The 16,270-nt window shown below is 44.1% G+C and overlaps 1 protein-coding gene across 2 annotated transcripts in view; it reads right to left on the bottom strand.

Annotated features, from left to right (window-relative positions):
- LOC115140704 (succinyl-CoA:3-ketoacid coenzyme A transferase 1, mitochondrial-like) overlaps nucleotides 1-16,270 on the bottom strand; it is a 178,364-nt gene that overhangs the window by 45,531 nt on the left and 116,563 nt on the right. For both annotated transcript variants that reach the window (XM_065026803.1, XM_065026802.1), the window contains exon 13: nucleotides 15,329-15,404. In XM_065026803.1, the coding sequence (XP_064882875.1) occupies nucleotides 15,329-15,404 (76 nt within the window). The remainder of the gene's footprint in view (nucleotides 1-15,328; nucleotides 15,405-16,270) is intronic.

Raw genomic sequence — 16,270 nt, 5'->3', positions numbered from 1 at the left:
TGATCGATATCACCACTGACTTATTATGTTTTTGGTATTTTGGTGGAATTGTTTATCTTCAGAATAGTGATGGTGAGGGGGGAGAAAAAAAAATCAACAATTACATAGATAATTATTTCAGTATTTGACTCCAAGTATCGATTTGTAAAAACAAATACAATATATATATATATATATATATATATATATATATTTTATGCTACTGTAGGTAGCGTTCACTGGCGCGGGTTGGCTGAACCTGTGCCAAAACTCTGGTATATTTCATCATATAGCTTCTCCATCTTCTTTTTAAATAGTGAACCAACATGTTTTCAGCACTTTTATTTGGATGACTGATCAAAAACGAGTTTTCTCATGCTCTCATTCATCTCTCTGCAGCAGACGTATGGTGGGCAATATGTTTAGAACATCAAATCGCATTCAAATCACAGTATCAAAATACAATACATATCATATCAGCACCAAGTCCCTGGCAATTCCAAGGCCTACTTCAGAGCAAGCAGTTTAGAACTTGTTCTAGTAGTTTAACATTGAGTTAAGGTATGAAGGTGGCTGGTACACAGACGAAAATGGTGTCTGGACAACATGCAAATATAATGCCAAGCCACTGGTGTTTTCATCATGTCCGCCAATGGTATTGTGAGCCTTGTGCGGCATTAACAAAATACATCTACCGCCAAACGTCGGACAAGGGGAGGAGTAATTTTTTACTTGAATTAACTTACATGACATTAACCCTGCAGCTCATACCAAACTATCAGGTTCTTAATTTTCTCCCTGTTCTGATTGGTTTCTTTCACATGCTGGAAGCTTGCCTTATTGAACCCACAATACAGGTGCTGGGCTATGGGAATGTGTACATCTACATCTATCCCCCATAGTAGTTTCACAGCCAGGGCTGCAACATGGCCTTCTGAGTGCCACACTTCAGAACCAATAAACGTTAATACAGTCAGCGCTTTGACAGGGCTTTAGTCCAGTACTTCAGCATTGGCCCAGTTTGTCATTTTATTTGTTTGTTCATTCATTAGAGGCAAATCTCCATGACAATGAAAGAGAATCCATCATTCTATAGAGATCCTAATCTATGACTAATATAACAGCGGCATCATAAAACACGTTCACACTATATTTGAAGTCATTATAATCACACTTTTAATCAGAAACTCATCTTCATCCTTTTTCAACAGAAAGTATCAAGGCACAAGGAAAGACCCAAACGCAGATGGTTGGAGTCTTACAATGTTTATTAATCCAAAGGGGTACGCAAGAGAATGGCCGTGGACAGGCAAAAAGGTCAAAACCCGATCAGAGTCCAGGAGGTACAGAGTGGCAGACAGGCTCGTGGTCAAGGAAGACAGAATGGTCAGGTAGGCGGGTAGGCAGGTACAAAGTTCATAAAACAGGCAAGGGTCAAAACCAGGACTAGAAAAAGGAGAATGCAAAAAGCAGGAAAACCACTGGTTGACTTGGAAACATACAAGACGAACTGGCACAGAGAGTCAGGAAACACAGGGATAAATACACTGGGGAAAACAAGCGACATCTGGAGGGGGTTGAGACAATAACGAGGACAGGTGAAACTGATCAGGGAGTGACAGAAAGAGCCATTTGGGACCCAGCTTGACTCATAGGCAGGTAGCCTAGTGGTTAGAGCGTTGGACTAGTAACCAAAAGTTTGCAAGATCGAATCCCTGAGCTGAAAAGGTAAAGATCTGTCATTCTGCCGTCATTGAAAATAATAATTTGTTCTTAACTGACTTGCCTAGTTAAATAAAAAAGGTAAAAAAAAAAAAAATTAAATTAGAAAACATAAAAAATGTATTCTATTAAAATGGAAGAAAAAAAAAAGGATAGGCTTTGCCAAAAGTTTAAAGCCATTGTATTTATCTGAACTGAAAGAGGAAACTTGTAAGGGTAAGGTTCTCCATAAGGTCAAGTTGAAATGGAGAAAAGGCTATTGTCTCTACTTACTCAGACATACAGTGGGGCAAAGAAGTATTTAGTCAGCCACCAATTGTGCATGTTCACCCACTTAAAAAGATGAGAGGCCTGTAATTTTCATCATAGGTACACTTCAACTATGAAAATGAGAACAAAAAAAATCCAGAAAATCACATTGTAGGATATTTTATGAATTTATTTGCAAATTATGGTGGAAAATAAGTATTTGGTCACCTACAAACAAGCAAGATTTCTGGCTCCCACAGACCTGTAACTTCTTCTTTAAGAGGCCCCTCTGTCCTCCACTAGTTACCTGTATTAATGGCACCTGTTTGAACTTGTTATCAGTATAAAAGACACCTGTCCACAACCTCAAACAGTCACACTCCAAACTCCATATATGGCCAAGACCAAAGAGCTGTCAAAGGACACCAGATACAAAATTGTAGACCTGCACCAGGCTGGGAAGACTGAATCTGCAATAGGTAAGCAGCTTGGTTTGAAGAAATCAACTGTGGGAGCAATTATTAGGAAATGGAAGACTTACAAGACCACTGATAATCTCCCTCGATCTGGGGCTCCACGGAAGATCTCACCCCGTGGGGTCAAAATGATCACAAGAATGGTGAGCAAAAATCCCAGAACCACACGGGGGGACCTAGTGAATGACCTGCAGAGAGCTGGGACCAAAGTAACAAAGCCTACCATCAGTAACACACTACGCTGCCACGGACTCAAATCCTGCAGTGCCAGACGTGTCCCCCTGCTTAAGCCAGTACATGTCCAGGCCCGTCTGAAGTTTGCTAGAGAGCATTTGAATGATCCAGAAGAAGATCGGGAGATGGTCATATGGTCAGATGAAACCAAAACAGAACTTTTTGGTAAAAACTCAACTGGTCGTGTTTGGAGGACAAAGAATGCTGAGTTGCATCCAAAAAACACCATACCTACTGTGAAGCATGGGGGTGGAAACATCATGCTTTGGGGCTGTTTTTCTGCAAAGAGACCAGGACGACTGATCCGTGTAAAGGAAAGAATGAATGGGGCCATGTATCGTGAGATTTTGAGTGAAAACCTCCTTCCATCAGCAAGGGCATTGAAGATGAAACGTGGCTGGGTCTTTCAGCAAGACAATGATCCCAAACACATCGCCCGGGCAACGAAGGAGTGGCTTCGTAAGAAGCATTTCAAGGTCCTGGAGTGGCCTAGCCAGTCTCCAGATCTCAACACCATAGAAAATCTTTGGAGGGATTTGAAAGTCCGTGTTGCCCAGCAACAGCCCCAAAACATCACTGCTCTAGAGGAGATCTGCGTGGAGGAATGGGCCAAAATACCAGCAACAGTGTGGGAAAATCTTGTGAAGACTTACAGAAAACGTTTGACCTCTGTTATATACCCTTTGTCGGCAATGACAAAGTATTGAGATAAACTTTTGTTATTGACCAAATACTTATTTTCCACCATAATTTGCAAATAAATTCATAAAAAATCCTACAATGTGATTTTCTGGATTTTTTTTTTCTCATTTTGTCTGTCATAGTTGAAGTGTACCTATGATGAAAATTACAGGCCTCATCTTTTTAAGAGGGAGAACTTGCACAATTAGTGGCTGACTAAATACTTTTTTGCCCCACTGTATCAGGGGAAGACTCGTTCGGGTTCAATTAAAACTGTAACTAGGCTACTTCAGATGTAGCTCGGCCTGTGGCGTTACCATGACAACCAGTCAAATATGTTTCCCCTTGTTCGGTTTATTGTGTTACTCTCACTTATGCTGCCAGCCGAAGGATGCCAAAGAAAATTTTGCCTTCACTTCCCCCGGTTTCTACTTATCAACTGTCTCTTTCTTGCTCTCATTCACCCTCGTTCACACGCCGACATTCCTTTTTCGTCCTCTACAAATGCCCCTCTCTATTTAATAACATAGCGACAGAATAGTAATGGCCATGGTTTCCCAGACAACTAATGACAAGCACCACAAACAGACAATCGGACAGAGAGACATGAAAAAAAAAGAGGGCTGATTGTGCAACAGGGTTGTTCAGAATTGTGTCCCCCAAAAGCCAGCCTTGTATGAAAGTGGAATGAACTATAAGCTAATTTAAAATGTTCTGATTAACACCACAAACACATACAGACTGAAAACGGCAGCCATTTCTTTAATTGACTGATGATTGCTCATAGCAGTCCTTTGTCTCTCTTTTCATTACAGTTATTGATCAACTCTTTGAAAAGACAATGTTGAGGAAAAACATACTTTACAAACCACTGCCATTGTAAAGTACTTTTCACTTTTCAGAGTGGAGTCAGATCATTTACTGCATTTCCCCCCATTGTTCAATAGACAGGTGTGTGTGTGTATCCCAAGTTTTTTACATTTTTAATTGAGAGACAAGCTTAAAATTATCTTTACTGATCATCATTTTCACTTGTCTGACAGCTTGCATGATGACGAGTTTCTCACACGACTGGCCTATCTGGGTGATGTTTTTTTCTCGCCTGAATGATCTGAATTTGAGGCAATGATTAAGAAGTTGGAGCTCTATTCTGTCTGCATTAACAAGGAAAACACACAGGTCTTTTCATCATTGCAGGAGTTTTTTTGTGTGCAAATGAGCTCAAGCTCACAGACAATGTGGCGTTCTGCATTAGCGTCGAACAGCCCCCGTGATATGCAACTTTTCAGGGAAGTTAGGAACAAATATACACAGGCAGTTAGGAAAGCTAAGGCTAGGTTTTTCAAGCACAAATTTGCATTCTGTAGCACAAACTCAAAAACGTTCTGGGACAAAGTAAAGTCCATGGAGAATAAGAGCACCTCCTCCCAGCTGCCCACTGCACTGAGGCTAGGAAACACTGTCACCACCAATAAATCCACTATAATTGAGAATTTCAATAAGCATTTTTCTACGGCTGGCCATGCTTTCCACCTGGCTACCCCTACCCCGATCAACAGCCCTCCACCCCCCACAGCAACACGCCCAAAACCTCCCCCACTTCTCCTTCACCCAAATCCAGATAGCTGATGTTCTGAAAGAGCTGCAAAATCTGGGCCCCTACAAATCACCCGGGCCTGACAATCTGGACCCTCTCTTTCTAAAATGATCTACCGAAATTGTTGCAACCCCTTTTACTAGCCTGTTCAACGTATCTTTCGTATCATCTGAGATTCCTATAGATTGGAAAGCTGCCGCTGTCATCCCCCTCTTCAAAGGGGGAGACACTCTAGACCCAAACTCCTACAGACCTATATCTATTCTACCCTGCCTTTCTAAGGTCTTCGAAAGCCAAATTAACAAACAGATTACCGACCATTTCGAATCCCACCGTACCTTCTCCGCTATGCAATCTGGTTCCACAGCTGGTCATGGGTGCACCTCAGCCACGCTCAAGGTCCTAAACAATATCATACCCGCCATCGATAAGAGACATTATTGTATAGCCGTATTCGTTGACCTGGCCAAGGCTTTCGACTCTGTCAATCACAACATTCTTATTGGCAGACTCAACTGCCTTGGTTTCTCAAATGATTGCCTCGTCTGGTTCACCAACTACTTCTCTGATAGAGTTCAGTGTGTCAAATCGGAGGGCTTGTTGTCAGGACCTGTGGCAGTCTCTATGGGGGTGCCACAGAGTTCAATTCTCAGGCAGACTCTTCTCTGTATACATCAATGACGTCGCTCTTGCTGCAGGTGATTCCTTGATCCGCCTCTACGCAGACGACACGATTCTGTATACTTATGGCCCGTCTTTGGACACTGTGTTAACTAACCACCAGATGAGCTTCGATGCCATACAACTCTCCTTCCGTGGCCTCCAACTGCCCTTAAATGCAACTAAATGCATGCTCTTCAACCGATCGCTGCACATACCTGCCCGCCCGTCCAGCATCACTACTCTGGACGGTTCCTACTTAGAATATGTGGACAACTACAAATACCTAGGTGTCTGGTTAGACTGTAAACTCTCCTTCCAGACTCACATTAAACATCTCCAATCCAAAATTAAATCTAGAATCGGCTTCCTATTTCGCAACAAAGCACCCTTCACTCATGCTGCCAAACATACCCTCGCAAAACTGACCATCCTACCGATCCTCGACTTAGGCGATCTCATTTACAAAATAGCCTCTAACACTCTACTCAACAAATTGGATACAGTCTATCACAGTGCCATTTGTTTTGTCACCAAAGCCCCATATACCACCCACCACTGCGACATGTACGCACTCGTTGGCTTGCCCTCGCTTCATACTCGTTGCCAAACCCACTGGCTCCAGGTCATCAACAAGTCTCAGCTAGGTAAAGCCCCGCCTTATCTCAGCTCACTGGTCACCATAGCAGCACCCACCCGTAGGACACGTTCCAGCAGGTATATCTCCCTGTTCACCCCCAAAGCAAATTCTTCCTTTGGACGCCTCTCGAACTGGAAAAATCACTAAAGCTGGAGACTCTTACCTCCCTCACTAGCTTTAAGCACCAGCGGTCAGAGCAGCTCACAGATCACTGCATCTGTACATAGCTCATCTGTAAATAGCGCATCCAATATACCTCATCCCCATACTGAATTTATTTATTTATTTGCTCATCTGTAAATAGCCCATCCAATATACCTCATCCCCATACTGTATTTATTTATCTTGCTCCTTTGCACACCAGTATCTCTACTGGCACATTCATCTTCTGCACATTCTACCATTCCAGTGTTTAATTGCTATATTGTAATTACTTTGCCAACATGGCCTATTTATTGCCTTATACCTCTCTTGTCCTACCTCGTTTGCACATGCTGTATATAGACTTTTCTAATGTATTATTGATTGTATGTTTGTTTATTCCATGTGTAACTCTGTGTTGTTGTATGTGTCGAACTGTTTTGCTTTACCTTGGCCAGGTCGCAGTTGCAAATGAGAACTTGTTCTCAACTAGCCTACCTGGTTAAATAAAGGTGAAATAAAATAAAACAAATGTCAAATGTGATATAGCGAAGCGCCGGAGTGAGCAATTACGCAGATACTTTCCTGCAATGGATGACACAAACAACTGGATTCGTTATCCCTTTCATGCCCTGCCTCCAGTCCACTTACCGATATCAGAACAAGAGAGTCTCATCGAAATTGCAACATGCGGTTCTGTGAAAATGGAATTTAATCAGAAGCCACTGCCAGATTTCTGGATTGGGCTGCGCTCAGTTTCTTGCCTTGGCAAATCGCGCTGTTAAGACACTGATGCTCTTTGCAAACACGCACCTATGTGAGAGTGGATTCTCGGCCCTCACTAGCATGAAAACTAAATACAGGCACAGATTGTGTGTGGAAAATGATTTAAGAATCTCTCCAATACAGACCAACATTGCAGAGTTATGTGCATCCTTTCAAGCACACCCTTCTCATTAACCTGTGGTGAGTTATTCACAATTTTTGATGAACAAATAAGGTTTTATGTGCAAGATGGTTAAATAAAGAGCAAAACTATTGATTATTATTATATTATTATTTGTGCCCTGGTCCTATAAGAGCTCTTTGTCACTTCCCACGAGCCGGGTTGTGACAACAACTCTCACTCATTCTTATGTTTAATAAATGTATCGTATAGTGTGTGTGTGACAGGCTTACAATGATGCCAAAAAACAACATTTGAGAGTGCGCTGACCCTGGTGCTAGAGGAGGTACGCAGCTGGAGGTTGAATGTTTGTAGGAGTACGGGACTGTAAAAAGTTTGGGAACCACTGGTGTAGGGTAATAAGCCATCTTTTCATCTTTTAAAGTGGGAGAACTTGCACAATTGGTGGCTGACTAAATACTATTTTGCCCCACTGTATGTATATACTGTACTCTATACCATCTACTGCATCTTGCCATCTTGATGTAATGTATCACTAGCCACTTTAAACTATGCCACTTTTATATTTACATACCCTACATTACTCATCTCATATGTATATACTGTACTCTATACCATCTACTGCATTTTGCCTATGCTGTTCTGTACCATCACTCATTCATATATTTGTATGTACATATTCTTTATCCCTTTACCAAAGGACAGATTTAAACCAGTCTAATGTCCATTACTCGTGTTTCTTGGCCCAAGCAAGTCTCTTCTTTTTATTGGTGTCCTTTAGTAGTGGTTTCTATGCAGAAAATGGGCCGTGAAGGCCTGATTCATACAGTCTCCTATGAAAAGTTGATGTTGAGATGTGTCTGTTACTTTAACTCTGTGAAGCATTTATTTGGGCTGAAATGTCTGAGGCTGGTAACTCTAATGAACTTATCCTCTGCAGCAGAGCTAACTCTGGTTCTTCCATTCTCGTGGCGGTCCTCATGAGAGCCAGTTTCATCATAGCTCTTGATGGTTTTGCGACTGCACTTGAAGAAACTTTCAAAGTTCTTGACATTTTCCCAATTGACTGACATTCATGTCTTAAAGTAATGATAGACTGTTGTTTCTTTTTGTTTATTTGAACTGTTCTTGCCATAATATGGACTTGGTATTTTACCAAACATGGCTATCTTCTGTACACCACCCTAACCTTGTCACAACACAACTGATTGGCTCAAACGCATTAAGGAAAGAAATTCCACAAATTAACCTTTAACTAGGCACACCTGTTAATTGAAATCCATTTCTGGTAAATACCTCATGAAGCTGGTTGAGAGAATGCCAAGAGTGTGCAAAGCAAAGCTGTCATCAAGGCAGAGGGTGGTTACTTTGAAGAATCTAAAATTTATTTTGATTTGTTTAACACTTTTTTGGTTACTACATGATCCCATATGTGTTATTTCATTGTTTTGATGTCTACAATATTGTTCTACAACGTAGGAAATAGTAAAAAATAAGATAACCCAGGAATGAGTAAGTGTGTCCAAACTTTTGACTGGTACTGTATCTATATATACATATAAAAATAATGTTTTACATAATTCCACTTTGACATTATGGGTTATTCTGTGTACATCAGTGACAGGGAAAAAAACTCATTGGCCACTCTAACAAATGGATCACTAGTCACTGTATTAATGCCACTTTAATAATGAGGTTTTCATATCTTGCACTACTCATCGCAGATACTGTATTTTATACCATCTATTGCATCTCGTCTATGCCGGTCGGTCATGGCTCATTCATATATTTATATGTAGATATTCTTATTGTGTGTATTAGGTCATTTTTGTGGAATTGTTAGATTACTTGTTTGCTGCACTGTCAGAACTAGAAGCACAAGCATTTTGCTACACTCGCAATAACATCTGCATGTGACCAATACAATTTGATTTGATTTTAAAATCTAAATGTAATACATTTTAAATTCAGGCTGTAACAACAAAATATGGAAAAAGGGGTGTGAATACTTTCTGAAGGCACTTTTACTGTTTTTCTTCTTCAGCTCAGAAAGGCAAATCCATTATACAATCATCTCCCAATCTTATAATCATGTTAGAAACACATAAGTTACATCAAAATATGCACAAAACATGTCTAGCTACAAACCAACGTCCAGAATGTGATATCTCTACATGGGTTGTTACTCCACCAGCCTCTGGCTGAGCAGGAGACTGACAGTAATCACTTGTAAGAGCTTTCGAAAGCCCTGGACAGTAAAATGTTCATTTGCATTTCGGTTATTAAAAGCATCCATAAAATCAACATTATCGCAGCAATGCGGCGCATCCGCGACTCCTACGTAAACCGTTTTCAATTCCATCTTTAGATATTGAATAATTGTAATAATTGCAGGGGGGAAACATAATTCTCCCCTCGATCCTCTCAGGGTTCCGCATAATGAAGATTAAAACGAGATGGAGGCATACACTACCAGTCAAAAGTTTTAGAACACCTCCTCATTCAAGGGTTTTTCTTAATTTTCTACTATTCTCTACATTGTAGCGAATCCATAACATATATGGAATCATGTAGTAACCAAAAAAGTGTAACCAAATCAAAATATATTTTATATTTGAAAGTCTTCAAATAGCCATCCTTTGCCTTGGTGACAACTTTGCACACCTGGAATGCATTTCAATTAACAGGTGTGCCTAGTTAAAGGTTAATATGTGAGTTTGAGCCAATCAGTTGTCTTGTGACAAGGTAGAGGGGTATACAGAAGATAGCACTATTTGGTAAAATACCAAGTCCATATTATGGCAAGAACCGCTCAAATAAGCAAAGAGAAACGGCAGTCCATCATTACTTTAAGACATGAAGGTCAGTCAATCCGGAACATTTCAGGAACTTTGAAAGTTTCTTCAAGTGCAGTCGCAAAAACCATCAAGCACTATGATGAAACTGGCTCTCATGAGGACCGCCACAGGAAAGGAAGACAAAGTTACCTCTGCTGTAGAGGATAAGTTCATTAGAGTTACCAGCCTCAGAAAATGCAGCCCAAATAAATCCTTCAGAGTTCAAGTAACAGACACATCTCAACATCAACTGTTCAGAGGAGACCACGTGAATCAGGCCTTCAAGGTTGAATTGTTGCAAAGAAACTACTACTAAAGGACACCAATAAGAAGAAGAGACTTGCTTGGGCCAAGAAACATGAACAACGGTCATTAGACTGGTGGAAATTTGTCTTTTGGTCTGGAGTCCAAATTGGAGATTTTTGGTTCCAACCGCCATTTCTTTGTGAGACGAGTTGTGGGTGAACGGATGATCTCTGCATTTCCCACCGTAAAACATGGAGGAGGAGGTATTATGGTGTGGGTGTGCTTTGCTGGTGACACTGTCTGTGATTTATTTAGAATGCAAGGCACACTTAACCAGCATGGCTACCACAGCATTCTGCAGTGATACGCCATTCCATCTGGTTTGGACTTAGTGGGACTATAATTTGTTTTTCAACAGGACAATGACCCACCACACCTCCAGGCTGTGTAAGGGCTATTTTACCAAGAAGGAGAATGATGGAGTGCTGCATCAGATGACCTGACCTCCACAATCCCCGACCTCAACCAAATTGAGATGGTTTGAGATGAGTCGGACCGTAGAGTGAAGGAAAAGCAGCCAACAAGCCAACAAGTGCTCAGCATATGTGGGAACTTGATTGAGAAAATGCCAAGAGTGTGCAAGCTGTCATCCAGGCAAAGGGTGGCTATTTGAAGAATATAAAATATAAAATACATGTTGATTTGTTTTTTTTTATTTATTTAACCTTTATTTAACAAGTCAGTTAAGAACAAATTCTTATTTTCAATGATGGCCTAGGAACAGTGGGTTAACTGCCTGTTCAGGGGCAGAATGACTGATTTGTACCTTGTCAGCTCGGGGTTTGAACTTGCAACCTTCCGGTTACTAGTCCAACTCTCTAACCACTAGGCTACCCTGCCGCCCTGCCGTTTAACACTTTATTGGTTACTACATGATTCTATATGTGTTATTTCATAGTTCTGATGTCTTCACTATTACTCTACAATGTAGAAAATAGTGCAACCCTTCAATGAGTAGGTGTTCTAAAACGTTTGACCGGTAGTGTATGTAGCTCTGTTGTGTTACTGTCAGACAGAGTCCTTACTGAGCGAGCTCGTCCAGTGCCTTTTGTGTCATCACCATTAAGACAAAGAAGTCAAACAACACAGTTAATCAAATTAGCAGCTAATTATCAATTACAAAAGACAAAAAGAGCTAATGGAAAGCTAAGAGAGCTGATTAATAACCGTATAATACACTTAGGTCCAGTTTCCAGGACACAGATAAACAGGATACTTCAGGTTTTAGCAATGAGGGCCTTTATCTTCTTCCCCAGAGTCAGATGAACTCATGGATACCAGTTTTCTCTGTGTGCAGTTTAAAGGAAGTTGCGAACTAGTGCAAGCGCAATTGCTAACTAGCATAGGCATAATGACTATATAGGGTCTGCTGGTATTCCATAGATTTCCAGTCATTGCGTTACATAGATAAAGGGCATCATTGCCAAAATCCCAAAGTATCCCTTTAAGCCTGGTCCTGGACAAAAAAGCATGTAACTTTTTTTAAATAGGGATTTTGCTTTTTAGTCCAGGATTGGGCTTAATCTGTGTCATTTGACCATTCTACACCCAAATCTGGTATTTTGCCAAGGGTTTATAGTTCCCAGCCATCCATCTGTCTGCATGCCTGTCTATCTGCCTATCCCCTCTACTTCTCTTATTATTAAGACAAGAACATACTCAACAGTTGAACATAAACAAAAGCAAACCATGCCCAATATGCATTTTGTGTTGAGCGTGTTCCTGCAGTCAGCCTCTCCAGCTTCCGGTAGCTCTGTGGATGGTGTTGCTAGGCTTCCCTGCATCAGCCACTGTGAGTCTAATGACTAACCTCCATCATACCTGTCTGCCTTTCTGTGCTCTGCTACTTGACCTTGTCGGCTGAGGGTCTGGAAGTGGGTACAGCCTGTTGATCTGCTGAGCCCTCAGGTAATAACTGCAACCTACTGAGCAATCACTACATTACAGCTCCCGATTGCTATAATACAGGTCATAACTATAGACCAAGAGGCAGGAGATAGGGTAAGGACCAGTGTAAGGGGCAGGGGCAAGGGGCAGGGTAAGGGACAGGTTAAGGAGCAAGGGGCAGGGTAAGGAGCAAGGGACAGGGAAACACGCAGGGGACAAGGTGAGGGGCAGGGTAAGGGGCAAGGGACAGGGTAAGGGGCAAGGGACAGGGTAAGGAACAGGTTAAGGGGCAGGGTAAGGAGCAAGGGACAGGGTAAGGGGCAAGGAACAGGGTAAGGAACAGGGCAAGGGACAGGGTAAGGGGCAGGGACAGGAGCAAGGGAAAGGGACAGGGTACAGGGTAAGGAACAGGGTAAGGGACAGGGTAAGGGGCAAGAAACAGGGTAAGGGGGCAGGGTAATGAGCAAGGGACAGGGTAAGGGGCAGGGTAAGGGGCAAGGGACAGGGTAAGGGGCAAGGGACAGGGTAAGAACAGGGTAAGGGGCAGGGTAAGGAGCAAGAAACAGGGTAAGGGGCAGGGTAATGAGCAAGGGACAGGGTAAGGGGCAGGGTAAGGGGCAAGGGACAGGGTAAGGGACAAGGGACAGGGTAAGGGGCAAGGGACAGGGTAAGGGAAAGTGTTAGGGGCAAGGGACAGGGTAAGGGGCAAGGGACAGGGTAAGGAACAGGGTAAGGGGCAGGGTAAGGAGCAAGAAACAGGGTAAAGGGCAGGGTAAGGAGCAAGAGACAGGGTAAGGGGCAAGGGACAGGGTAAGGGGCAGGGTAAGGAGCAAGAAACAGGGTAAGGGGCAGGGTAAGGAGCAAGGGACAGGGTAAGGGGCAGGGTAAGGGGCAAGGGACAGGGTAAGGGACAGGGTAAGGGGCAAGGGACAGGGTAAGGGGCAAGGGACAGGGTAAGGAGCAAGGGACAGGGTAAGGAGCAAGGGACAGGGTAAGGAGCAAGGGACAGGGTAAGGGGCAAGGGACAGGGTAAGGGGCAAGGGACAGGGTAGGAGCAAGGGACAGGGTACGGAGCAAGGGACAGGGTAAGGGGCAAGGGTCAGGGTTAGGGGACAGGGTGGGTAAGGGGGGTAGGGTAAGGGGCAGGGTAAGGGACAGGGTAAGGAGCAAGGGGCAGGGTACGGAGCAAGGGACAGGGTAAGGGGCAAGGGACAGGGGCAGGGCAAGGGTAAGGGGCAGGGCAAGGAGCAAGGGACAGGGTAAGGAGCAAGGGACATGGTAAGGAGCAGGGTAAGGAGCAAGGGACAGGGTAAGGAGCAAGGGACATGGTAAGGAGCAGGGTAAGGAGCAAGGGACAGGGTAAGGGGCAAGGGACAGGAGCAAGGGACAGGGTAAGGAGCAAGGGACATGGTAAGGAGCAAGGGACAGGGTAAGGGGCAAGGGACAGGGTAAGGGGCAAGGGACAGGGTAAGGGGCAAGGGACAGGGTAAGGGGCAAGGGACAGGTTAAGGAACAGGGTAAGGAACAAGGGACAGGGTAAGGGGCAAGGGACAGGGTAAGGTGCAAGGGACAGGGCAAGGGACAGGGTAAGGGGCAAGGGACAGGTTAAGGAACAGGGTAAGGAACAAGGGACAGGGTAAGGGGCAAGGGGCAGGGTAAGGTGCAAGGGACATGGTAAGGAGCAGGGTAAGGGGCAAGGGACAGGGTAAGGGGCAAGGGACAGGGTAAGGGACAGGGTAAGGGGCAAGGGACAGGGTAAGGAGCAAGGGACAGGGTAAGGAGCAAGGGACAGGGTAAGGAGCAAGGGACAGGGTAAGGAGCAAGGGACAGGGTAAGGGGCAAGGGACAGGGTAAGGGGCAAGGACAGGGTAATGAGCAAGGGACAGGGTACGGAGCAAGGGACAGGGTAAGGGGCAAGGGTCAGGGTTAGGGGCCGGGTAAGGGGCAGGGTAAGGGGCAGGGTAAGGGACAGGGTAAGGAGCAAGGGGCAGGGTACGGAGCAAGGGACAGGGTAAGGAGCAAGGGACATGGTAAGGAGCAGGGTAAGGAGCAAGGGACAGGGTAAGGGACAGGGTAAGGGGCAAGGGACAGGAGCAAGGGACAGGGTAAGGAGCAAGGGACAGCGTAAGGAGCAAGGGACAGGGTAAGGAGCAAGGGACATGGTAAGGAGCAAGGGACAGGGTAAGGGGCAAGGGACAGGGTAAGGGGCAAGGGACAGGGTAAGGGGCAAGGGACATGGTAAGGGGCAAGGGACAGGTTAAGGAACAGGGTAAGGAACAAGGGACAGGGTAAGGGGCAAGGGACAGGGTAAGGTGCAAGGAACAGGGTAAGGAACAAGGGACAGGGTAAGGGGCAAGGGACAGGGTAAGGTGCAAGGGACATGGTAAGGAGCAGGGTAAGGGGCAAGGGACAGGGTAAGGGGCAAGGGACAGGGTAAGGGGCAAGGGACAGGTTAAGGAACAGGGTAAGGAACAAGGGACAGGGTAAGGGGCAAGGGACAGGTTAAGGAACAGGGTAAGGAACAAGGGACAGGGTAAGGGGCAAGGGACAGGCTAAGGGGCAAGGGACAGGCTAAGGGGCAAGGGACAGGCTAAGGGGCAAGGGACAGGCTAAGGGGCAAGGGACAGGGTAACCCCTCAGAGCCTGGTTTCTCTCTACCCAGCACAGCCAGAAGAGGACTGGCCATCCCTCATAGTCTGGTTCCTCTCTAGGTGTCTTCCTAGGTTCCAGCCTTCTATGGAGTTTTTCCTAGCCACCGTGATTCTACATCTGCATTGCTTGCTCTTTGGGGTTTTAGACAGGGTATCCGTATAAGCACTTTGTGGCAACTGCTGATGTAAAAAAAGCTTTATGAAATACATCTGATTGATTGAGCAAATAACCATGTTCTATTGAGACAAATAGAGGGCAGCATTTGCAGGCAGGGGTAACAGAGATACCGAGCGGGGCCCGTCCTGCTAAAGTAATGCTAGGGGAAACACTGACAGAGAGTAACTATGGTGATGCTCGTACCGGGATCATCCAGTTGGCCAGGTCTCCCATCTTAGACACCTGCATGGCTCCCAGCATCGTCAGGTTGATGTGACCACTGCAGAGAGACGACAAACAATCACCTTATCAATCAATCTACTGTACACTGAGAGTACAAAACATTAATAACTGTTCTCTCCATGACAGACTGACCAGGTGAAAGATATGATCCCTTATTGATGTCACTTGTTAAATCCAATTCAATCAATTGGTGTAGATGAAGGGGAGGAAACAGGTTAAAGGATTTTTAGGCCTTGAGACATGGGTTGGGTATGTGTGCCATTCAGAGGATGAATGGGCAAGACAAAATATTTCAGTGCCTTTGAACGGGGTATGGTAGTAGGTGCCAGGCGCACCGGTTTGAGTGTGACAAGAACAGCAACAATGCACACAGTTTCCTGTGTGTATCAAGAATGGTCCACCACCCAAAGGACATCCAGCCAACTTGACAACTGTTAGAACCACTGGAGTCAACATGGGCCAGCATCCCTGTGGAACGTTTTGGATACCTTATAGAGTCCATGCCCTGGCGAATTGAGGCTGTTCTGAGGGCAAGAGGGGTGCAACTCAATATTAGGAAAGTGTTCCTAATGTTTTGTACACTCAGTGTATACAGTGCATTAGGAAAGTGTTCCTAATGTTTTGTGCACTCAGTGTATACAGTGCATTAGGAAAGTGTTCCTAATGTTTTGTACACTCAGTGTATACAGTGCATTAGGAAAGTATACCCCACAATGACAAAGCGAAAAAATATTTTTTATACATTTGCAAACATTTTTTTTATTACAGAAATACCTTATTTACATAAGTATTCAGACCCTTTGCTATGAGACGCAAAATTTAGCTCCAGTGCATCCTGTTTTCATTGATGACATTTTTTATTTAACATTTATTTAACTAGGCAAATCAGTTCTTATTTTACAA

Source organism: Oncorhynchus nerka, linkage group LG13 (assembly GCF_034236695.1).
Source record: "Oncorhynchus nerka isolate Pitt River linkage group LG13, Oner_Uvic_2.0, whole genome shotgun sequence".
Lineage (NCBI taxonomy): Eukaryota > Metazoa > Chordata > Actinopteri > Salmoniformes > Salmonidae > Oncorhynchus > Oncorhynchus nerka.
The sequence above is the reverse complement of the archived record's forward strand: the minus strand, read 5'-3'. Positions and strand labels throughout refer to the sequence as shown.